The sequence below is a fragment of the Dreissena polymorpha genome, chromosome 9 (genome assembly GCF_020536995.1).
Source record: "Dreissena polymorpha isolate Duluth1 chromosome 9, UMN_Dpol_1.0, whole genome shotgun sequence".
In the NCBI taxonomy this organism is placed as follows: domain Eukaryota; kingdom Metazoa; phylum Mollusca; class Bivalvia; order Myida; family Dreissenidae; genus Dreissena; species Dreissena polymorpha.
In genome coordinates this window covers 13,039,303-13,064,005 of record NC_068363.1, presented here as the reverse complement: position 1 = coordinate 13,064,005, position 24,703 = coordinate 13,039,303, and the positions used below count along the sequence as shown (strand labels likewise).

The window sequence follows — 24,703 nt, the reverse complement described above, 5'->3', positions numbered from 1 at the left end:
CTGGTTATTAGATTGGCGAATGCGGGCGGGCTGGCGTGCTGGCTGGCTGGCTGGCGGGCGGGCGGAACAAGCTTGTCCGGGCCATAACTTTGTCGTTCATTGTGAGATTTTAAAATCATTTGGCACATTTGTTAACCATCATTAGACGGTGTGTCGCGCGAAAAAATTACGTCAATATCTCCAAGGTCAAGGTCACACTTTGAGTTCAAAGGTAAAAAATAGCCATAAATGAGCTTGTCTGGGCTATAACTATGTCATTTATTATGAGATTTAAAAATCATTTGGCACATTTGTTCACCATCATGGTACGGTGTGTCGCACGAAAGAATCACGTCAATATCTCCAATGTCAAGATCGCCACGACTAAAAATAGATTTATTTTAAAACAAACTTACAAAGGGGGTTAATTTTGTTTGTTCATTTCAAAAGTTCAGTTTGAGTTGTCTCCCTTTATCAGTTTTTTTTTCACAATGAAAACCTGGTTTTGTGACAATTTTGTCCCTTGTTATATATGCAGCTGTGAGGTCTCCTATCAGGATGAATTGTCGTACCTCATAAAAATGACAAAACTGTGGTGACGAAATATTGCAGCTACCATTTCTGACTATCAGTATGACTTATCAGTATGACTTACGCATCTACAGCTTATACGGTATTTTGCAGCTTCATTTGTTTGGTATTTTATCAAAATTTCACTTTCTAAAACAGCGTCATAAAAAATGTGATGGTTTTTTCTCTCTCCTGAAAAGTTGGCATTTTGTAGGTACGAAGTTTGAGAACAACAGCGGCAATATATTTATAGTGCATTACTGAGGTGAAAAGGCTTTTATAGAAATGTATTTAAATTAACCTTTTTATCTTAATTCTATGTAAAAAAGAAACATTTTGGCAAGCATCGAATTACACCAAACTGTTGGTGTTGGATAAATTAAACCATTTAATGGCTTATACTATTTTGATCCTTTGTTTTCAACCAAATTGAATGTTCATCTGTAAAGTACAAAACACTTTGATTGCCATATAAATAAAATGCATTTTATCGCAGCATTTGTTGTTTTGAATGGTTCAAGCTAATTGGAATATAATTATTTAATTGCAGGGTTGGCTATGTTCACCTTTGTGGTTCTTTTGATTGGTTCAACCAAATTTGAATATAAATGAGCCTCCCTTTGAGAAAACGGGGTTCAATGCTTATTAGGGACGACACTTTCCACCTAAACTGTATTTTTGCCAAATAGAGCCTTTTTTAACAAAAAGTACCTTAAAAGCAGAAAGTGTTGTCCCTGATAAGCCTGTGCAGACTTCACTGGCTAATATTGGAGGGAACTTTACATACATGCATTAAGCCCTGTTTTCCTATCACTGAATCTTTTTTTGCAGGGTTGGCCCAGTCCGGCTCCTGGGGCTGCTTTGATGAGTTTAACCGTATTGAGCTGCCGGTGTTGTCTGTTGCCGCCCAGCAGATTGCTATTGTCCTGCAGAGCAAGAAGGAAAGAAAGAAGCAGTTTGTCTTCACCGACGGTGACACTGTGTCCTTGAACATGGAGTTTGGAATCTTCCTCACCATGGTAACTGAACTTGGATCTTAATTTCTGATGAAATATGTGGGTTTTGGGTTTCAAGTCAAGTTTTAGTATACCAAAAATAATTGTTTTTCGGTGAGCTGACATTGGGAACACTGTGTCATTGAACATGGAGTTTGGAATCTTCCTCACCGTAGTAACTGGTCTTGACTCTATAAAATTATAGTGATATTATTTAAAATGAAAACAATCGTTTCCGCGAAAATAAATGTTATTAATTTATATTCAGAAATTAATAAGTCTTATTTAAAATGAAAGATGTGAATTTTGGGGGTTCATATCCAGTACATGTATACCAAAGTAATGCTTTTTTCGTAGGCTGACATGGGTTTATTACTGGCAATAACAAGATATTGTAAAACAAAAATTAATGGCATTTAGTGGGAGTCATTTTGACCTGAGAATGGATATTAGAATATTGTGTTTATCAAATATATGCATGAAAATGGCATGATGGATTGTTTATCAATTATATGCATGAAAAAGGCGTGATGACTTGTTTAGCAAATACAAGCATGGTGATGGCATGATGAATTGTTTAGCAAAAATATGCATTAAAATGTGATGATGCAAGTATCTCTTGTTATTAAAACAATGCCCTGGTAGGGATTCAACCTGAATGTTCACAATTTACAAGCAGGGTTTTGCTTATCTTTATAACTCCACCAATAAGGTTTGCAAACAGAAATCCCTAAAACCATCATCTGTTTTTCCGCAACAGGTATTTACTTGAAATTAAATGTATCTTCTGGTTTGATATGTAAGGTAAATAATAAAGGGCATATAACTTTGACCTGCAAATAAGAAGAATTAATCTTTTTTTGTTAAAAAAATATCAGGTAAAACTTTGTATGCAAACACCATGTAACTCAAAATCTGCTAAAAGATACTTATTAATACTGAACTAAGAATTTACATTCATGCCCCTTTTGTACAAAGAAATAATTCAGCGCTATCTTGAGACAGCTGTTGTTTTTGAAATAATACTTTAATATTTGTCATGAATTATGGATATTTATTTCAGAATATAAGAGATTTCAGGCTTTTGAAGCACTTTTCATGGGTAGCTGATTGAGCACAGTGGCTTTGTGTCTTAACCTTTTCCCACTCAGAAGCAAAGTGAAAATGGCTGTGTGCAAACAGCATAAAACCAGAACAGCCTTCGAGAAATTGTCAGTCTGTTCAGGTTTTATGCTGCTTTCCGCTCATCAGTATCTAAAGTTAGGAAATGAAAACCATAAAACTTGAATATAGTAAGAAAAGTGTTTAATTATATTTAACTTTTAAGGGACCACAAATGCGTCAAAATATGTATCTAAGTGGTAAAGGGTTAAATCTGTGCCCCATGTTTAAATAAACTCGACGTTGTAATTGTTATCAGAACATTAGTACACGTTTGTAAGAGAAATATAAATTATAAACATACATTTAGCATTATTCATGTTTGTTAATGTAGATTAGGTTTTCCAAATTTGAGAATCTGTCATTACAGCATATCAACATTTCATAATTAGGCCAACCTTATCTTGCAAAATTTAGCTTTCTTGTCACAAAACACGAAGAAAAAGACGTTTTTTTTTTAAATTAATCAATTATTTTGACTGCTTGATAATCAAAATTGGAATTACTTAAATTATAAACAAGCACATTATGAAATATAAAATATTATTATTTAAAGTAATAATTAGTTAAAAGGATGATATTGATTAAAAGAGAATACCAATAAAAAGCAATACAAAATCGTTCATATATTATATTTGTACGAACCTGAACATGTGTTCAGATAACAGAGATAATTGGAATACGTATAACTCATAGAGTATTGTAGTAGTTTTTGTGTTTAAAGTTCAGGCATATGTGGAATAAAAAGCATGTCAAACAAGAAAGTTTAAGACTACCTCAGTAGTTTTTTGTTGTAAATATACATATGTGTCTCCCTTTAAGAAAGAATGCTTGTTTAACCCTTTCCCACTCAGGGGCAAAGTAAAAATGGCTTTTGCAACTAGCATAAAATGCTGCTGATCAGTATCTAAGGGTTGGAAATAAAGCCTTTAAATTTTAAATCTAGTAAGAAAGGCCTTTAATAAAATTTTACTTTCTGAGGGACTACAAATGTGTGAAGATATGTATCGAAGTGGTAAAGGGTTAAGAATGAATGCTTGTTTAATAAATGTAATGTTGATTTTGTGTTTTAACGGCAGGCATTTAGTTAGCCATAGTATTGAGCATGTTGAACCATTTTTTGTTCCAGAATCTTTTGTTGATGATAGGAAGCAACTCTAAACCTGTTTATTTGGTATTTTAATGGGCATAATGAGGCTGTTATCAGATTCAGGTTTTGTCATACACACAGTGTACTTTTTGTTCAACTCACAAACATGTTGTCTATTTACTTTGACTCACTGGCTTATGTTGATCAATTTTCTGATAATAAAAAACAAACTTTAGTCCACACAACTGAAACATGACTCATTAATGTTATAACGATTGGTTGAATGGAAAAATATGTTTAAGCAGTACTAAGTGGTTTAACTTTTTGTGTTGTCAGCTCAACTTTGAAAAGCACAGGATGAGCTTTGCTACCAACTTTTGCCCCTTCTGCATTTAGTGTCTTTCATAGACTTCTGATTCAAATAACACCTTAATTTAGCACTGGAATAATCCTTTGGTGACATTCTTTCAAAGTTGTTCAAATGGTTTCACTGCCTAAGAAGGTCGCAAGAGGTAAAAATTGATTTAACAAATGAAAAGATTAAACATCTTCTTCGAAACCCCAAAGTTCAAGGGTTTAATTTTGGATGTGTAACGTTGTATTTTTCCTATTTTAAATTAAAAGAGATTTGATGTAAAACATTTATAAGCGTTTCTTTAACAAAGTTTATTAAAATTATACCTGTGTGGTCAACATAGGCACTGCCAATATAAAGAATAATAACTAAGATTTTTTTCAATGAAACCACAAAGCGCACAGCTTTTTATAATTGATATGTGACATCATATTGCAGTCTTCTTCAAATATTGTTTAAATCATGACCCTTGGTTCAAAACTGGCCACACTGAGTGACTCAATTACACAGGTGAACAACCAAGTGCCTTATTGCTCTCTTGTTTTACAAAAAGTTTCAGATCTTCTGTATTTTTTTAAGAACATAGTCATTTTGTTAACATGAATGGCGTCTTTCCTCTATTATTGTCTTTCACAATTTTATGCCATTTTGTACATGATTGTGTTCACAATATGTTATGTGATAAGCCTGTCTGTATTAAGAACATAGTCATTTTGTTAACATGAATGGCGTCTTTCCTCTATTATTGTTTCTCACAATTGTATGCCATGTTGTACATTATTGTGTTCATACTCTGTGATGTGATAAGCCTGTCTGTATTTAATGTTTAGTCATCAGGAAACATTTGAAACGCATATCCTTGCAATAGTTTAACCTAATTATTTATCCCCAATATGAATGCCATTTTTGTATTATCCATGGTTGTTTCCCATGTATTCTTTCCTTAGCTTTTCCTTAATTGTACACCTAATATAAAAAGAAATATCCAATAATATCACATATTGATTTCACCCTTCAGATTCGCATGATGAATATGCTTGTTTTCTCTTAAGAATCCCGGATATGCGGGTCGTCAGGAGCTACCGGAGAACTTGAAGATCAATTTCCGCACAGTTGCCATGATGGTTCCTGATCGCCAGATTATCATCCGTGTGAAGCTTGCCAGCATCGGTTTCATTGAGAACGTGATTCTCGCACGCAAATTCTTCACGCTGTACAAACTGTGCGAGGAACAGCTCACCAAGCAGGTAAGTTTCAATATTTATTATGCCCCCCTTCGAAGAAGAGGGGGTATATTGTTTTGCTCATGTCGTTCCGTATGTCCGTCCACCAGATGGTTTACGGATGATAACTCAAGAACGCTTAGGCCTAGGATCATGAAACTTCATAGGTACATTGATCATGACTCGCAGATGACCCCTATTGATTTTAAGGTCACTAGGTCAAAGGTCAATTTCACAGTGACCCAAAATAGTAAAATGGTTTCCAGATGATAACTCAAGAACGCTTATGCCTAGGATCATGAAACTTCATAGGTACATTGATCATGACTCGCAGATGACCCCTATTGATTTTGAGGTCACTAGTTCAAAGGTCAAGGTCATGGTGACCCGAAATAGTAAAATGGTTTCTGGATGATAACTCAAGAACTCTTATGCCTAGGTTCATGAAACTTCATAGATACATTGAACATGACTCGCAGATGACCCCTATTGATTTTCAGGTCAAAGGTCATGGTGACCCGAAAAAGTAAAATGGTTTCCTGATGATAACTCAAGAACGCATATGCCTAGGATCATGAAACTTCATAGGTACATTGATCATGACTGGCAGATGACCCCTATAGACTTTCAGGTCACTAGGTCAAAGGTCAAGGTCACGGTGACTTGACACAAGAAAAATGGTTTCCGGATGATAACACAAGAAAGCTTATGCCTAGGATCATGAAACTTCATAGGTACATTAATCATGACTCAGAGATAACCCCTATTGATTTTCAGGTCACTAGGTAAATGGTCAAGGTCACAGTGCCAAAAAACGTATTCACACAATGGCTGCCCATATGGGGAGAATGCATGTTTTACAAGCAGCCCTTGTTTGATATACAAGCTGCGCTCTGGCAAAATGGGGCTTATTGCATGTGCGTTAAGTGTTTCCGAGTTTAGCCTGTGCAATCCACACAGGCTACAGAGATGAAACTTTCTGTTTTTATGATAGTCTCTGTTAAACAGAGATCGCTGAAAGTGTCTTCCCTGATAAGCCTGTGCAGTTCACAGAACAGCACAGAGTAATCTGGGACAACACATTAGGAACATCCAATAAACCCTGTTTTCCCACTCTGGGCTCTGGGATATATATTAAATTACCAAATAAAATTGAAAGTTCATATAAATTGCAGTTCAAAGTTTGTTTGTAACAAGTGACTTCATTGGTCAGGATCATGTTGCAGGTATATATGGCAATGAAATGCAAAGTTTATTCACAACAACTGTTTGTTTTGATCATTAGTGTATGCTAGGCATTAGTTTCAATTGAAAATTGGTACTCAGTGTACTAGATCATTCATTGCCTTCTTTCCTAGCATTTTTTGAAATTTACCTTGTTAATTGAATGAATGTGAATGCAGAACACAATTTTATAAATTTTACTTAAACAGATCATTTAAATGTGTGTTTACAAATTTGATTTTGTTTGATATATATATTATTTTTATTGAAAAAAAGATAATCGAACTAGATTGCAGGTGCATGTTTATCTTTGCTACAAGAAAAATGAAATGGTTGCTTGATTCACTAAGATTCATTCTTCAATATTGTCCTTGTTTGATTGACCTATTACACCATCCCACAAAGGTGCACTACGACTTTGGCCTGAGGAACATGCTATCGGTGCTGCGAACCCTTGGGGCGGTTAAACGAGCCAACCCGGATGACACTGAACAGACCGCTGTCATGCGCGTCCTGCGCGACATGAACCTCTCAAAGCTTGTGGACCAGGATGAGCCCTTATTCTTGTCCCTTATCAACGACTTGTTCCCTGGAATCACCCTAGACAAGCAGGGATACGCTGAGCTGGAGGTTGCCATTAGGAACCAGATTGCTAACGCCAAGCTTATTGACCACCCATCATGGTTCCTGAAACTGATCCAGGTATGTAATTATGCTGTTTAATTCTTGACTGTAGAAAGTTGGGCTATGTTATTTTGTTGGACAACTTTTATGCCTATTTTTTAACTTCCTGTATCAATATTTTGTTTCTTTTTTTATTTAGCATGTAAACAACTATCACTGCACACATAGCCATTCAAACTTCCATGTGCTTTTCAGATTGAACCCTTTGCATGCTGGGAATTTTGTCGTCTGCTAAAAAGTCATCTGCTGAATTTCTAAAATTAGCATTTTCTTCGGTTTTTTTTTTCATACAATACTATCAGAATAGCAAACAGTTTGGATCCTGATGAGATGCCACGTTCTGTGGCGTCTCATCTGGATCCAAACTGTTTGCAAAGGCCTTCAAAATTCGGTTCCAGCACTGAAAGAGTTAAAATTCACTTCAATTGCATTGTATCTGTTTTTATTAATGCACTGTATAATTTTGAATCACACATTTACAAAGTAACAAGAGATGTGTTTGTCAGAAACACAATGCCCCCTAATGCGCCGCTTTTTTTTACCTTTGACTTTGAAGGATGACCTTTACCTTTCAACACTCAAAATGTGCAGCTCCATGAGATACACATGCATGCCAAATATCAAGTTGCTATGTTCAATATTTCAAAAGTTATTGCAAAACTTTACTGTAAGGTTAAAGTGTTGGGACAGAATGACAGAATGAGGGAATGACAGACAGACAGGCAAAGAAACAATATGCCCCCGATCATTTGATCCACCAGAAGTAAGTAAGAGATTGTATGGAGAAATGATTTTTTTTTAAATTACCTTTGACCTTGAAGGATGACCTTGACCTTGACCTATCACCACTCAAAATGTGCAGCTCCACGAGATACATGTGCATGCCAAATATGAAGCTGCTGTGTTCAATATTTAAAAAGTTATGAAAATTTTTGTTTTTTATATCTTGACCTTTGACTTTGAAGGTTGACCTTGACCTTGACCTTTCACCACTCAAAATGTGCAGCTCCAAGAGAAGTAAGTAAGAGATTGAATCGAGGAATGATTTTTTTTTTCAATTTTTGACCTTTGACCTTGAAGGATGACCTTGACCTTTCACCACTCAAAATGTGCAGCTCCATGAGATACACATGCATGCCAAATATGAAGTTGCTGTGTTCAATATTAAAAAAGTTATGATAAAACTTTAACGAAGGTTAGAGTTTTAGGAAATAAAAATACAATGATATTTGACCTTTGACCTTGAAGGATGACCTTGACCTTGAGTTTTCACCACTCAAAATGAGCAGCTCCATGAGATGCACATGCATGGTAATTATCAAGTTGGTATGTATAGTATTGCAAAAGTTAATCAAACTTAAACCAGTTTTAGACAGAATGAAAGACAGACAGGACAAAAACAATATACCCCCCATCTATCGATGCAGGGCATAAAAAAGTTATGCTCTTTAGTTTGTTCATAGGAAACTATAAGTGATTTAAATTTGGTAATTAAGTATTTCAAACACTGAAAGATAACACTGAAAATCACCTTTAAATTAAAATCAATAGTCTACTGAAACCTACAACAAATATCCCCTATGTTCTGGCAGTTGTTTGAGACCCAGCGTGTACGCCACGGTATGATGGTCCTGGGCCCGAGTGGGGCGGGTAAAACCTGCTGCATCCACACACTAATGAAGGCCATGACTGACACTGGCGAGCCCCACAAGGAGATGAGGATGAACCCCAAGGCCATCACAGCCCCACAGATGTTTGGGCGCCTGGATGTTGCTACCAATGACTGGACTGATGGTATCTTCTCTACACTGTGGAGACGTACACAGAGGGCAAAGAAGGGTACGTAGATGGATCTTGGTTATTTAAGATATTTTAGTTTAGACCTATAATTTTAGCTACATTACATCAAACGTCAATGGCCAATGTTTATTGAGACACTCTCAAGTCTGTGTCTTGGATTATTATTTAAAAACTACCATTTTTAGCTAGATTTCAGCAAAAGCCTATGGCTTATTGAGACACTCTTGAGTCAGTGTCCTGGATAAGGTCAGAATGTATATTTTGGTGTCTTAACAGAAGGTCTTGATGATCAAACATACATGAAAAAAATAGGTATATTTCATTTCATATTATTTACTTAATCAAGCCACATACCTTTGAAACAATTTTCATATTACAGTACAAGTAGTTTGTATGTATGTAAAAAATAAAATGATAAATGACTGACCTTGTGTTGTGGATCTTGAACTTTTACTGCTACAGAAAAACGAAAAAGGCCATGTTTAAGAGAAATATTTCTTCCACTCACTGTTTATCACTAATTGTTGCCTCCGTATTTCAGGTGAACATGTTTGGCTGGTCCTGGATGGCCCAGTAGATGCCATCTGGATTGAGAACCTCAACTCTGTCCTTGATGATAACAAGACCTTGACCTTGGCCAACGGTGACCGTATTCCCATGGCGCCTAACTGCAAGATCATTTTCGAGCCTCACAACATCGACAACGCCTCCCCAGCAACTGTATCCAGGAACGGCATGGTGTACATGAGCAGCTCTGGTCTTGACTGGTCCCCCATTCTAAAGGTAATGTAGCATGCTTGTTTTGTCATTGTTTAGAGAGTTTTATAAAACTTGAATTCGACAATGCTGAATCTTTTGTTTTAAGAGCATTTTTTTTTATCTAACTGAGAATAATTGTAAACCAAGAAGTCAGTTGATTTGGATCAATTATGCTATCATTCAACTACTCATACATGTTTTCATGAATGGAAAGGTACTCAGCATTATGAAATAGAAGAATACCCCTGATTGTGTCCTTCTGAATGACTGTTCACATTTCATCAGCTGGAAAGATGAATCATTAATGAGTTGTCCATAAAGTGCTGTGTTTACCAATTACAGATTTTTCGGAACTGGTAGATTCTCATCATAACCATTGCTTTCATAGAGTGAAAAAGCAACTACACCAGGGCCCGTATTCACCAACAATTCTATAGCAATTCTTAGACTTAAGAATAAAGAAAATTCTTTAGTCTAAGAAAAAATGCTTACCCATACACATATGTTGGTTTCAGGGTTGGTTGCTGACACGACCCATCAATGAACAGAACGTCATATACGACCTGTTTGAGACGTCCTTCCCGTTCATCTACAGACAAGCCATCCAGAGCTACGTCTGGAAGATGGACGTCCTTGAGGCCTTTGTCATCTCCCAGGTAAGAATTATCGCTGCTATGTGTGTGTGAAAGATTAAGAATTATACCAAGTTTTAATTCAAATGAAATGAGATATATGGGAATAAAATTTTGTTTGTTTGTTTTTATGCCCCCGAAGGAGGGCATGTAGTGATCGCACTGTTCGTCTGTCCGTCACACTTTGCGTTAAGGTTTCAAAAAATGCTCGTAACGTCCATGTTGCTTCAGATGTAACATTCATATTTGGTATGCATGTGTTTATGGACAAGTTCTTTCCATACACACTCAAATTTTGACACCTTTGACCTTGACCTTGAATTAAGGGTTTGCGTTTAGGTTTCGGAAAATGTGTTTAAGTTTCGAAAAATGTTCATAACTTCTATCAAAGCATTGGGGGCATTTGTCATCCTTTTGAGACAGCTCTTGTTTCTCCATTATATGAGTCATGCTGTTTGAAAATTGGTTCTACGCAAAATGTAGCCAGCATAGCTCCAGAAAGTCTGTATATATCTGTCCTCTATTGGGCCAGGAAACCTTTTGTGACTTTGTAGTGCACTGGCTAGCTCCTGACATCCCCACAGACGGGTCTGAAGCTACTCATGCAGCATATGCCATAAGACCCATTTTCGCACAATGCAACCCATATGGTCAATGACACTTTCTATGCTGGGCCTTGTAGCTCTAAACTTTTCTCTAAAAACACGTAAACTTAAAACATAAATATATTTTTTATATCAAAGCAACATGCTGATCAAACATGTTCATATTATTTAAGCATACCTCAATGTTTGCATTAAACACAGAGTACAGTTGTTATTTCTTTAACCTAATGAAATCAATAGATCCAATTGTTAAATAAAAACCAAATCTCCATTTAAAATCCTGTTCACCAGGCATGCAAGCTAATGGCAGGCCTGATACCTAAACGTGAGGAGAAAGATGTACAGCAACTGACGCGCGACCACTACGAGCGTATCTACATCTTTACGGTGATGTGGAGCATTGGAGCGTATCTAGAGCTGGACGACAGAGCCAAGATGGAGGAGTACATGCGCACTAGCCCGGACTTCAAGCTCGCTATGCCCATCATTCCTGAAGACAGCGAGGCCACCATGTTTGAATATCTTGTGGATGAAAAAGGTTTGTTATATTTATTTATTTATTTTTTTAACTCTAGGCCATTTTGATGATGTCCCTTTATTGAAACATCGAAATGAGTTAACAATATTTCGGGTTATTAATGAAAACAGTGTATTTATAATCCCAAAGATGTGAACTTTTAAAAGCACTGAGAACACTAAGGAAAAAATGAATTATCGAGTTTTAAAACAAACATGTACTTCAATATCTTTTTAATTATGTGTCGCTGACCTTACTGTTGTCTTTGTTATTACAAGCTGAGATATATAGGATCTGGCACCAGTTGTCATATCATAACATATTTTAATAAACGAGTTCAGGAATATTGTTAGTAAGCAAGCCTTTGGCAAGCTTACTAACGAATTTCCTGGACGAGTTTAATAAAATATGGTATGATATGACAACGAGTGTTAGATCTTTTTTATCACATGCTTTTAAATGAGTAAATTAAATAAATATTTACGCAAACATAATGATAAATCCCGAATGTTGTTTACCTTTCGTGACGTCATTTGACGTTGCAACGTCATTTCAGCAAAATTATAAAATCCGATTGGTCAATAAACGAAAACAAAGCCAATGAAAAGCTTAAAAATGTTGTATTACACAAGTGTAATATAAAAAAATATGTAATGGTTATATTACATGGGCAACAGGGTATGACATGTGATAAAAGCTTATTGCTCGAGTATTCACTGTAAGCATGTATAACATCCTCAATTTTTATCTCACTTAATGAATATGGTTTCATTTCAATGTTATTTTGAATACAATTCTTCAATATAATTGTTTCCTTTCAAAATTTGTTGGAACACAACAAAAGGTTTGTGCTATAAATTTAATCTAATCTTATTGATATAAATATTAAATCTAAATCCTAAAATAAAGAAAAAATGTAAAATAATTTCCATGGTTACATAGGTCAGTGGCAGCACTGGGACACGAAGGTCACAAGCTACGAGTATCCAACGGACCACACCCCTGAGTACTCGTCAATCCTTGTACCGATGGTGGACAATGTGCGAACAACGTACCTGATAGACATCATTGCCAAGCAGAGCCTCGGAGTGTTGCTGATTGGTGAGCAGGGCACAGCCAAGACGGTGATGATCAACGGGTACATGAGCAAGTACAACCCCGAGTACCACCTGGAGAAGTCCCTCAACTTTTCCAGTACCACCACGCCCTTCATGATCCAGGTATGTGGCAACAAGATTAATAAGGACTATTAACAAAAAAGCCTTATGAGGAAAAATACCTCTAGGGAAAATGGAAAATAATTAACTAAAATACTAGGAAATTAGACTCATAAGAGAACAAGGCTACTAGGGAATGAGAATTGAAAGTAACAAGACTACTAGGGAAAAGGAATAATAATAAATAAGAATACTAGGAAATGAGATCATTAAGGAACAATGCTACTAAGCAATAAGATTTATAAGGAACAAGACTACCAAGAAATAAGAATTGTAAGTAACAAGACAACAAAGGAATAAGACCAACAGGAAAAAAGACTACTAGGGAACAAGATTTATAAGGAAAAAGTATTTGGAAACAAGCTTCATAAGGAACAAAAGCATTTGGGAACAAGATTCATAAGGAACAAAAGCATTTGGGAACAAGATTCATAAGGAACAAGAGTATCTGGGAACACAATTTGTAAGGGACAAGAGCATTTGGGAACAAAATATAAGGAACAAGAGTATCTGGTAACAAGATTTATAAAGAACAAGAATACTAAGGAATAAGGTTTTTAAGACACAAGATTTCTCAGGAATAAGGTTTATAAGACACAGCAATGCTAGGGAATAAGATTAATAAGACAAAAGACTACTAGGAAATAAGATTTATAAGACACAAGACTACTAGGGAATAAGGTTTATAAGACACACGGCTAATGGGGAGTAAGGTTTATAAGACACACGGCTTATAAGGAATAAGGTTTATGAGACACAATTCTTCTAGGGAATAAGGATTATAAGACACAAGACTACTTGGGAATAAGGTTAAAAAGACACGAGACTTCTAGGGAATAAAGTTTAAAGGACACACGACTAATAAGGAATGAGGTTTATAATACACAAGACTACTAGGGAATAATGTCTATAAGACACAAGACAACTAGAGAAAAAGGTATATACGACACAAGACCACTAGAGAATAAGGTATATAAGACACAAGACAACTAGAGAATAAGGTATATAAGACACAAGACAACTAGGGAATAATGTGTTTAAGACACAAGACAACTAGGGAATAAGGTATATAAGACACAAGACAACTAGGGAATAATGTGTATAAGACACAAGACAAATAGGGAATAATGTGTATAAGACACAATACAACTAGGGAATAATGTGTATAAGACACAAGACAACTAGCTTAGGTTTATTAGGAACAAAGCTGTTAAGGAATATGACCTATACGGAACAGTGCCTAATGACTTTGAAACAATTTGCTTACACGATCAATAATGAAGTATGATTTGTGCATGTTTTGCATTAATTTTATTCTTTGATGAGTATACTTTGACTACTGGAGAATAGTAGTGACAGATAAACAGTTAGTTGTACTCTTGGCTGAGTGAACTTATAACATTTGATCAAGTCACACTTGCTTTATAGGAACTATGTTTTACATTTTTAAATTGATATCTTTATCAGCACTGTAAACATTGTCTTTTTTAAAGAACAAGAAACACGTTAAAACAGCATTTAGAATATTTGTGTAGGACAGTGTTTTTATTCTCTTTTTTATAATAAATCATGAAACACTGTATTATGTAAATTTGGAATAAGGCATCAAACTGGGAATGGACATCATTTTGTTGATTTTCTCAAACAAAACTATTCATTTCATGATCTGAATTTATTTTTGTAATATTTTATTTATACTACAAGCTTAATAAGCAATTTTCCAGCACTTTTTCAGTAACAGTGATTGTATTTTCATCATGTTTACTGTATTTTTATAGTGTGTCCATGCGCCTCATGGACACAGTTTCATTTCATGAAGATTTTTTTTAAATCAATAAACAATCCAGTTTTGCAGTAAATTTATTTCAATGATGCTATTATATATGCAAGTATCTGTTTTAATTATAGTTTGTCAAACTAAATAAATACAACATATAAAACTGCATATTATGCTCTGTTGAAAAAACAAAATTTATTCCCAAACTGATGTATTCCAACTTCACATACTAGTGTGTTATGAAAATAATAGATGTTCATTTTAATTTTTCAAATAGTAATATTTAAATCTTTTTGAACCTTGATTCACAAAAATTTAATTTGTTTAAACCTGCAAAGTTCAGCATCCTTCCACTCATTAGACAATTTTGTTTATTAAACCGAAATTAGTATTTTGTTTCTGTTTTTGATTTTGGTTACCATAAAATATTTTATTGTCTTGGATACTTTTTCTTGTTAAGAATTTTACAAAATACACCTGCACTTATAACCATCTGTATAACTTAATTAAAGAGGTAAATCAAAGCAGCATATCTTGTATAACATGTCTGAACTTGATTGCTTTATACAATCACTGTGTTGTATGATCATATACATGTTTACATTATATGTATGATATTGAATAAATAAAAAAAAAAATCAAAGCAGTTATATTCTTTAAGTCCCCATGTCTGATTTTCAGCGTACCATTGAGAGTTACGTTGACAAGCGTGTTGGTGCCACTTACGGACCCCCTGCGGGCAAAAAAATGACAGTGTTCATTGATGACATCAACATGCCAATCATAAATGGGTGGGGCGACCAGATAGCCAATGAGATTGTCCGACAGCTGATTGAGTATTCAGGATTCTACAACTTAGAGAAGCCTGGTGACATTACCAACATAGTTGACATGCAGGTAAGGATCATCTTAGAGAAATAATTAGTTGAAGGATTTATTATGTAATGGTTGTTGTTAATTCAGCTTGTGAATTGAATATCAGTCTCATGATTTTCCAAATCAAATCTTTGATTATACTTTTACGATCCTTATTTTACCTCATTTATTTTAATGGGATTTTTTATTACAATTTTAATTTACTTTAGCTTGTGATGAGAGAATAAAAGTAGTGGCAACCCAGTCACAATCAACTCGATCATTCCCATTTCACTAATGAAACTTATTTAACCTTTTTTTATTTATTCGACAATCCTCACTCCAACATTTATTAAGCCATAATATTTCAGTTCCTGGCAGCTATGATTCATCCTGGTGGAGGTCGAAATGACATTCCACAGCGTCTGAAGCGTCATTTTGTGATCTACAACTGCACGCTGCCGTCCAACACCTCCATAGACAAGATCTTCCGTGTGATTGGGTTGGGACATTACTGCGAGGAACGTGGCTTCAAGGCAGACGTCAGAGACCTTGTGAGCAAACTGGTGCCAATCACCAGACGGTTGTGGCAACTTACCAAGGTATGTGGTACTATGAGCTCATGGTGAGCGTTTTGGAAATAGGGCACAAAAAACAGTAGAGAATATTTCAGAGTCGGTCTCATACATCGAAAAAAATTAAGACTTATGGTTTTAGCTGTCTTATATGGAAAGATCTTCCTGTCTGATTGTCCAAAACATGGATAGATCTGCCTTTCTGAATTTTAAAAGCATTGATAAATCTACCTTTCTGATTGTCCAAAACGTTGATAAATCTGCTTGTGTATTGTCCAAAACATTGATATATCTGCCTTTCTGATTGTCCAAACTATTGGTAGATTTGTTTGTTTGATTGTCCCAAACATTGATAGATCTACCTTTCTGATTGCCCAAAACATATAATTAATAGATCTGCCTTTCTGATTGTTCAAAACCTTAATAGATCTGCCTTTGTGATTGTTCAAAACATTGATAGATCTGCCTTTCTGATTGTCCAAAACATTGATAGATCTGCCTTTCTGATTGTCCAAAACATTTAATAGATCTGCCTTTCTGATTTTTCAAAACATTGATAGATCTGCCTTTCTGATTGGTCAAAACTTAAATAGATCTGCCTTTCTGATTCGCCTAAACATTGTTTGATAGATCTGCCTTTCTGATTGTTCAAATCATTGATAGATCTGCCTTTCTGATTGTTCAAAACATAAGTAGATCTGCTTGTGTGATTGTCCAAGGTGGTTTGTCAAAGGATTATACTCTTATGTGTGTTTATCTCCAAACTATGACCTCATTATGTCAACTTTATCCTCCATTGAGGAGTATCTACTGGTCATGTGATCAGATTGTTATAGGTATGTATAAAACAGCATCTATATTCAGCAGATCTTGTTAAAACTTCTTTACTATTAACAACTAAAGTTGAAGGTACAAGCAAATAAATTTGCAGTTACAAAATTGGTGTCAAAAGTTTAATGATCATTTCTGTTTAGATAAAGATGTTGCCAACACCGGCTAAGTTCCACTATATCTTCAACTTGCGTGACTTGTCACGCATCTGGCAGGGGATGATAAACACACTCAACAGTGTCATCGACAACGAGAAAGTAGTCCTGCAGCTCTGGAAACATGAGTGCAGCAGAGTCATCGCCGACAGGTATCTCTTAAATTTCAAAGTTGGAAGCCATAATTATAACCCTGAAAACACAGTTGGAGTCACTCAGTCAGTCTGTTTGTTTGTCTGTCAGTCAGTCTGCATGAAATGTAAGAAATGGGGTAAACTTCTTCAAATATCTTAATCCTTTACCCTTCAAATACGCATTAAGACCTGTTGGTAGTCCCTGAGAATATAAAATTTGATTTAAGACCTTTTTATATTTAAGAATCAAGTTTTCAAGGCTAAATTTCCAACCCTCAGATTCTGATGAACAGCAAACAGCATAAAGCTTTAACAGCCTGCGAGTTCCTCACAGGCTGTTCTGGTTTTATACTGATTGCATATAGCCATTTTCACTTTGCATATACCTATTGACCCAAGCATTTCTGAATTATAAATCCTTGAACGCAGCAGTGCGGGGTTATAAGCCACGTTCATGAAAAGAAACTTTTGACTTTTAATTTGATTACCAGTTATTAATGTTTACATCGTTCACTTGATGTTGTAAGATTATTTGTTTCTTTTATCTAAGTCATTAATTTATTGTAATCACTGGTTAAAACTTTAATAAATGTCTTTACTGACTTGATTCAATAAGATTGATTTTAGTTTTCAGTATTATTGAAAAATATGTATAATTATTACAACATTTTCTTTCATGCTGTTACACTTTAGGATTGTTGTGATGTGTTTGAGTTTCTGGTATGATTTTCAATGTAGTCATGTACTAATAATGAAATTCTATTGCAGCTATATTGCCCAATGTTATCTCTGGATTGAAATGTTGCATGTGATATACAAATGGTCTATGTTTCATAGTTTATGTTTGAAATTATTTAAAACATATTTCATTTGCTTTTCTTTTCTGTGAAGAATTATATGTTAAATCCATACAGTAACCATTCATATAAAGTCAAATATTTACAATAGTATTTCTTTAAAGTGATTTAACGTGTGGGATACATTTACTTATTTAAATATTAGTTGTCTAAATATTCATGTTAACATTTTGTATGGGAGTATTGTTTGGACTTTGCTGAAACATTCATTGACTCTTAAAAAATTACTTGGAATGCATAAAGGTGAATTGAAGAACAACATCATTATTATTTTGATGCACTTAAAACATTACAAAACATTCTAACAAACATTCCTTGAAGCGCTAAATCATGACTTGGCAAATGTAAAACATTTCTTGCTGTGTATTGGCCAGGTTTACGGATGGCGAGGATTATAAATGGTTTGCAAAGACCTTGAGCCGAGTAGTGGGGGAGGAATGCGGAGAGTTGTATGTGTCCTATATTGAGGACCAGCATTACTTTGTTGATTTCATGAGGTACAGTATGAACAGAGAAGCGCAGTTGGAGAACCATATAGTTCTAATTCTGTACCCCATCCACTCTTACTGTGTTTGCGTGTTTAACCTCATCATTTTTGCATTTATCATTCTCATTTTCCATTAACATTTCAGTTTGCCTCTCCAATTTATAATGTCACAGACTCTTTAGTTGCCATAAGGACACCTTTTAGTTTGCTTGCTGTTCTAACAATGTGAAGATATTTTGATGCTAGCAGATGATGTGTGATGATGATTTCAATTCTGTTCCAGCAAAGGAATTAGAGAAAATGTGTGTTTATGTTTTACTTAGTTTGCTTGCAGCCTTGTTTTTCAGTTGAGCATGATTGGTCAAGCTCTTATTTAAGTGGTGTGTGCGTTCCTAATTTATTTATCTGTAACATTTGCATTGTTCAGTTCAAGGTATGGGAACTGACGGAGATGAAAGGTTGATTCAGGTTGATGCATTTGTTACAAATTTTAATAAATAAGAAGGATTTTTTTTGTAAATGGTCCAAAGATGTTAAAATTGCAATAGATTAATACTGATTTTAAGAACGAAGGAAAAGCAACTTATAATATAAGCAATCATTTTAAGAGACAATAAAAAAATTAAAAGATTCAAATAACTACACTTTACAATTTGTTATAATTTAATAATTAAATTCCTTCTTATTTATAAACTGTTTTGTGTGTTGTAGCTTTTGAACAGGTTTAGTTGCCAGAATCCATTGATGAGCAGACGGCCAAAAACCTAACAATTCTAACCTATCACAGTATTACTAATGTGTAACCATTATATGTAAATAGACATTAATATCATGGGCAAGCCATGTGACAACCAGATATCGGCCCGGCCGAGTATGATGTTCCATTCCTCACTATTACTACTTTACTACTAATCCACAAATAGGTTTATAAACCTGGAAGATTACGCATGGTTCGAAAAGACAATAACGCGTGTTATTGGGGAAGATTTAGATGAGGATGTGTATGGCCCCATCGTCAAGGCTACCCATTTCTTTGGAGACTTCATGAGGTATTTTTAGCACCAAAGTTAATTGTCAGTATTGTCAAGGGCTCAGTGGTATCGAGGGTTTGCAACACGTGTTTGGTTACATTGGTGATGATTTTGCATTATGTGCTTATTAGAATTAAGATATGACACGGATTGTGTGATATTTGTATGATTTGTATTGATAATTCTTAATAGACTTGTAGAAATATATTTATAAAAATTAGTTAAACATTCATTTAGTGGGTTCTGTGGGTAGCATAATACAGAATTTAAAATAATGGGTTTGATTGCAGTTTCTGTAGTCATGATGCTTAAAACAGTAGGTGGCACACATAGAGTATTTTAAATAGGTAAAAATACCAATTTCATTTCAAGTAAAACATACAGAATTATTGGAATTTATTTCTTTAAGTATTTTATTAATGATAATATATTTAGGATACGCACATATAATGGGGGTAAAAGTTGCACAGTGAGAGATAAGGTTTACTTAACCAGACATTGCCATGTTGTACACAAGAAGAAACTGGCAGGCACTTGTGTTTTTTTTGTTTTTTAATTTGTTTTCATAATAATTCTTGCATCTTTTAGGTTAATTTGTTTTCCTTGCAGTTTTTGTGTTGGCATTACTTTATTGCAATAGTTTGTTGTGTCTCATTTTGAAGAATTTATATGAGAATGACTTGTAAAATGCACAGTTAGTAAAATTTTGCTATTTTGTATGCAATGTCTCTAGAGATTTTTTCCCTTTTAAGTCTTGTTTTCCATGATATTTTCTAAAGGTTGTATTTGTATTTTAACTGTATAATGAGGGCCTTTATATAATATATACAGTACACATAAAATGGTCAATCAAATTGATGCATTTTGTGTATTATTAATTAGAAGACTTATTATGTGCACACATTTTTAAATATTTCTCTTGAAGAATTACTAGTGTAATGTTAAAGAAGAGAAAAAAGAAGAAGAAACAAAAGAAAAAGAATAGGTAGAAATGTTGTATAATAGCCATGGTCGTACCTCCTCAACTGTGGCGGTAAACTTATTGTCCACATGGTTTGTCAGAGAATTGGGCACAATGCTTGATGTTGTCTTTGTTTTACAAAACTAAATCACTTATTGCATTTAAGCCCGCTTTCAGTATTATAATAGTAGCATGAAGTCAAGGTTTGTTTAAATCGTACTACTTTTAATAAGTATTTAAGAATTATTTTTTACCTCCCCCAAAATTTATTCTGGGGGGAGCATATAGTCGCCGCTTTGTCTGCCTGTCCGTGCACAATTTTTGGCCGGGCTATTTCTCAGCAACTAATGACTGGAATTCAATGAAACTTGATGGGAAGCTTCACTACCAAGAGGAGATGTGCATATTATCAGCGGGTTCTGGTCGGATGATTCTTCACAGAGTTATGGCCCTTTTGAAAATTTCTATAAAAAAATTCTTGTCCCCTCAACTACTGTGCCCTCAAAACGTTTACTTATATCTGAATATATAGTGCAACATTGTGACAAAAAAACCTTTGGGGAGCATCACCCATCTCCGACTGTTTCTTGTTTTAATAAGTATTGATAACATTTGAATTAAATTATGGTTTTGGAAGATATGTTGTTATCACCTAATGGTAAACTTCTATAGTCTAATAAATTGACTATTTCTCACTAAAATGGCATTTCACCAATAACCACTTCACCCTAACAGACATAATATTGTGTGCTGATGTAATTAACAATATGTTCTGTTCATTCCCAGAAAAGCTGTAAGTATACTGTTGATAGCTATGTTAAATATGATTGAGCCCCACTGTGAAAAAAATTGGGCTTAATGCATCAAGGGTTGTCCCAGATTAGCCTGTGCATTCTGTACAGGCTGATAAGGGATGACACTTTCCCCCTAGACTGGATTTTATTGTAGAAGAGACTTTCTTTAAACAAAACATTATATAAATGGTAAAATTGTCGTCACTGAATAGCCTGTGCTGAGTGTGCTGGCTAATCATGGACAACACTTTACACATTTGCATTAAGTACCATTTTCCTAGATCATGGCTTAATTTCATGTTCTGAATATGTTTCAATAAAGTTTTTTTAGATCTTTAAAATATATTCAATCTTAATGTTTCACACAGAGGAGGCTGGGAAGTTGTTGCAGAATTGATGAAACGAGCATTGTAAACTTGTTGTAGTAAATTTATTGTAAGATCATTTGAAAAGCATGTTGCCAAATCTATTAACTTTAATGACCTTCTTTTAATAGAAGTTTCACATTTAAAGTTAAGTTAGTTATATTTTATTAAGGTTTAATCTTGTTGTGACGTTCATTTAATTGTATATTTGAGTAAATAGTATGCATGAAATGAAAATACATCTGCAAATAAATACTTAATATAATAATTAAATGGGAGACAACCACACTTTTCAAGGAATCTTGTTTTATTCATTATTTGCAGTCTACGCATGTCTATTTGTGTAAGTCTTTTCTATGCTCACCAGGACAGAATAATTTTATTATTTTTTGTTTTAATAAGATGAAAAGCATGTATTGATTGTGTTTTATGCAATTGTTAATTAAGTGCTTTAACAAACAAACACTGGTACTGTACTCATAAGTTAATGTTAAAGTTTGGTTATTTGGGGTTGATATATAGATACTAGTATCATATTTATAAAAGCATTTAAAAGTAGTTCAGGGTTTTGACTATTTGTATGCCTTAAAACAATATTAACAAAAAATACTTGTATTGTTTGAGTTACTACAGTGCTCTAACCGCCTTAATATCTTATAATAATACTTGTTAACCACACACAACACTGTGAATAATTAAGTAAAGCCTTTAAAGAGATTCTGTGAGTGCTTTGATTGGCTGCATGCCTCACCCATGCATGTCTGTATGACAGGGATGCCCCAGAGGCCACAGGGGATGAGCCAGAGGACAGCGACTTTGATATGCCCAAGATCTACGAGCCTGTGAGTAGAGACAGCTAACATATTGGGGAACAATTGTTGACAGTCATTGGTTTAAATTAATCATGATTCAAGTTTGGAAGACAATTTCTATTTTTCAAGGTAAAGGCTGAAACTGATGTATTTTTGTTATATTTTTTTTATCCGATATGATGGTTTTACACATAACCTTGCTGCCCTAAACACTGAAACTTCTCAATCAGACTTAACATCTTTGTCAAACTCAGGACATTTTTTGTCAGAAACATAATCGCAGAATGATAATATAATTATTAGTGACTTAATTAACATAAAAAACGCTGCACTACCCCAACATTATTGTCCATATTTCTGGCATTTTAGATCCCAAGCTTTGAAGCCCTAGAAGAGCGTCTGCTGATGTTCCTACAGCAGTACAACGAGAGCATTCGAGGCTCCGGCATGGACCTCGTGTTCTTCAAGGACGCGATGTGCCACCTGGTGAAAATCTCCCGCATCATACGCACCCCACGTGGCCATGCCTTACTTGTGGGTGTCGGCGGGTCGGGCAAACAGTCACTGACAAAACTGGCCTCGTTCATTGCTGGCTACAAGACATTCCAGATCACACTGACAAGGTAAATAAATATTAAATTTTAACGTTAAGGTTTTGAATTGTATGTTTCTTTTTTCCTTCCTTTTTTACAATTTATGAATGAAATTAATGAAAAGTTGTAAAAATAATCTTACCAGGTATAAACACAAAGGTCAATGTACAACTTACAAACAACAGCATGTTTATATGAAATAGTTAAGTTGAGTGTCTGGTACTTTTATCATCGTAAGTCAAAAAAGCTATACCCATATTTCACCTTATATGATCTATAACATCATTCTACAAATAATGACATGTTGACAAATATTTCTTGGTATATATGCACATTAACAAGTTTATTCTACCATTAATCAGATATTGTTTTTTTTAGTTTTAGAGGTTAGGCCACGACTTTTTTTTTTATTGGTTTACAAAAATTATTTTGAAAATGGTCCATCGGGCGGTCGAAAAAAAAAAAAAAAAAAAAAACATCATTGGAAAAAAAAGTTAATACTAATAACATCAGAACAAAGACAACATATCTTTTATAATCTTAACACAGAGACAAAAAATCAAATTATGCAATGAAACACATCTATATCTTCAAATGAAATGAGTCCTAAAAGCACCTTTTGTAACATCAGGCAATTTTAAACACTCCATTACATGACATGCGTTCTTCTCCCATTAAAACGAAAAACTGCGTTTCGTTTCCATAATTCGATGCGCACCATTACGCAACAATGCGATGCCCGTTGCATAAATCTTATATAAGATAAACTACTCATACACAAATTACCCGGTATGTGTTTGCTCTTACTCGACTTATGAGATCGTACATGAAAAAAAAATCCAGGTAGATCGATCCATGCGTCGTCGCGGTAATGTTTGTCAAAGTTGTTGTTGTCATGAAAACTCGTTGATTTACAACGCAAAACGTCTTATTTGAACTGACGCGAATTAATTTAATCATATTTGTCAACTTCGCTTTTGCTTTATTTTGATAATTTAATCCAAAGTTTAATGTTAGCAAGTGTTTTTTTTTACTGGAATTGTAAACAAGGAGTCAGTTAAAGTCTTCCGAAAATGTGCAGTCTGTGTGAATTGACAGTTTGACGTCATCAAAGGAAAGCCGCTTTCTGTCGGAAGCAATAAAGCGACAAATTTCGCGCCGAAAAAAATGGCTTCCTTTGTCTAGCAATCAACATGCCGAACCAATCGTGTGTTTGTTTCTCAATTGCAATCCTCCAATTTAATAAAAGCACGTGCATAGCTCCGCCTTCGAATCTTTTGCAGAGAACGGAGGCGGAGTTTAACGGTTAATTGAGCTAGTGTTTTACGCACGTTGAGTTCCGATTTGCCGAAATTACTCGGCCCTAAGCATTGAAAAGACAAATACATTTATCAATGATTTTCCGAGATATACCGATTTGTTCCGATTTCCAAACTTTCTGTACAGTTCCTATAAACTATGGCGGACGTGTTTACAAAAATCCTAAACACATATATCGTAAATAATGGCATTGTTTTATTGGATTATTTATACTAATTATCAAATACTTTTTTATCTACTATAATATCGGGTTTGTTTAATATAATTAACATGTTAAACAATATAGTTGCGTCACAGACTCGGAAATAAATTTTGATGGGGTCGACATTTTACTGACGCTGATTT

At 34.6% G+C, this 24,703-nt stretch overlaps 1 protein-coding gene across 1 annotated transcript in view; it reads left to right on the top strand.

Annotated features, from left to right (window-relative positions):
* Positions 1-24,703, top strand: part of LOC127844844 (dynein axonemal heavy chain 5-like) — a 128,581-nt gene that overhangs the window by 87,181 nt on the left and 16,697 nt on the right. The window contains exons 33-47 of the mRNA XM_052375365.1: positions 1,381-1,568; positions 5,203-5,397; positions 7,003-7,299; positions 8,874-9,120; positions 9,623-9,864; positions 10,356-10,496; positions 11,369-11,615; positions 12,537-12,814; positions 15,270-15,485; positions 15,815-16,045; positions 16,993-17,156; positions 18,370-18,492; positions 19,406-19,531; positions 22,406-22,475; positions 22,815-23,068. Coding sequence (XP_052231325.1) covers positions 1,381-1,568; positions 5,203-5,397; positions 7,003-7,299; positions 8,874-9,120; positions 9,623-9,864; positions 10,356-10,496; positions 11,369-11,615; positions 12,537-12,814; positions 15,270-15,485; positions 15,815-16,045; positions 16,993-17,156; positions 18,370-18,492; positions 19,406-19,531; positions 22,406-22,475; positions 22,815-23,068 — 3,019 coding nt within the window. The remainder of the gene's footprint in view (positions 1-1,380; positions 1,569-5,202; positions 5,398-7,002; positions 7,300-8,873; positions 9,121-9,622; positions 9,865-10,355; positions 10,497-11,368; positions 11,616-12,536; positions 12,815-15,269; positions 15,486-15,814; positions 16,046-16,992; positions 17,157-18,369; positions 18,493-19,405; positions 19,532-22,405; positions 22,476-22,814; positions 23,069-24,703) is intronic.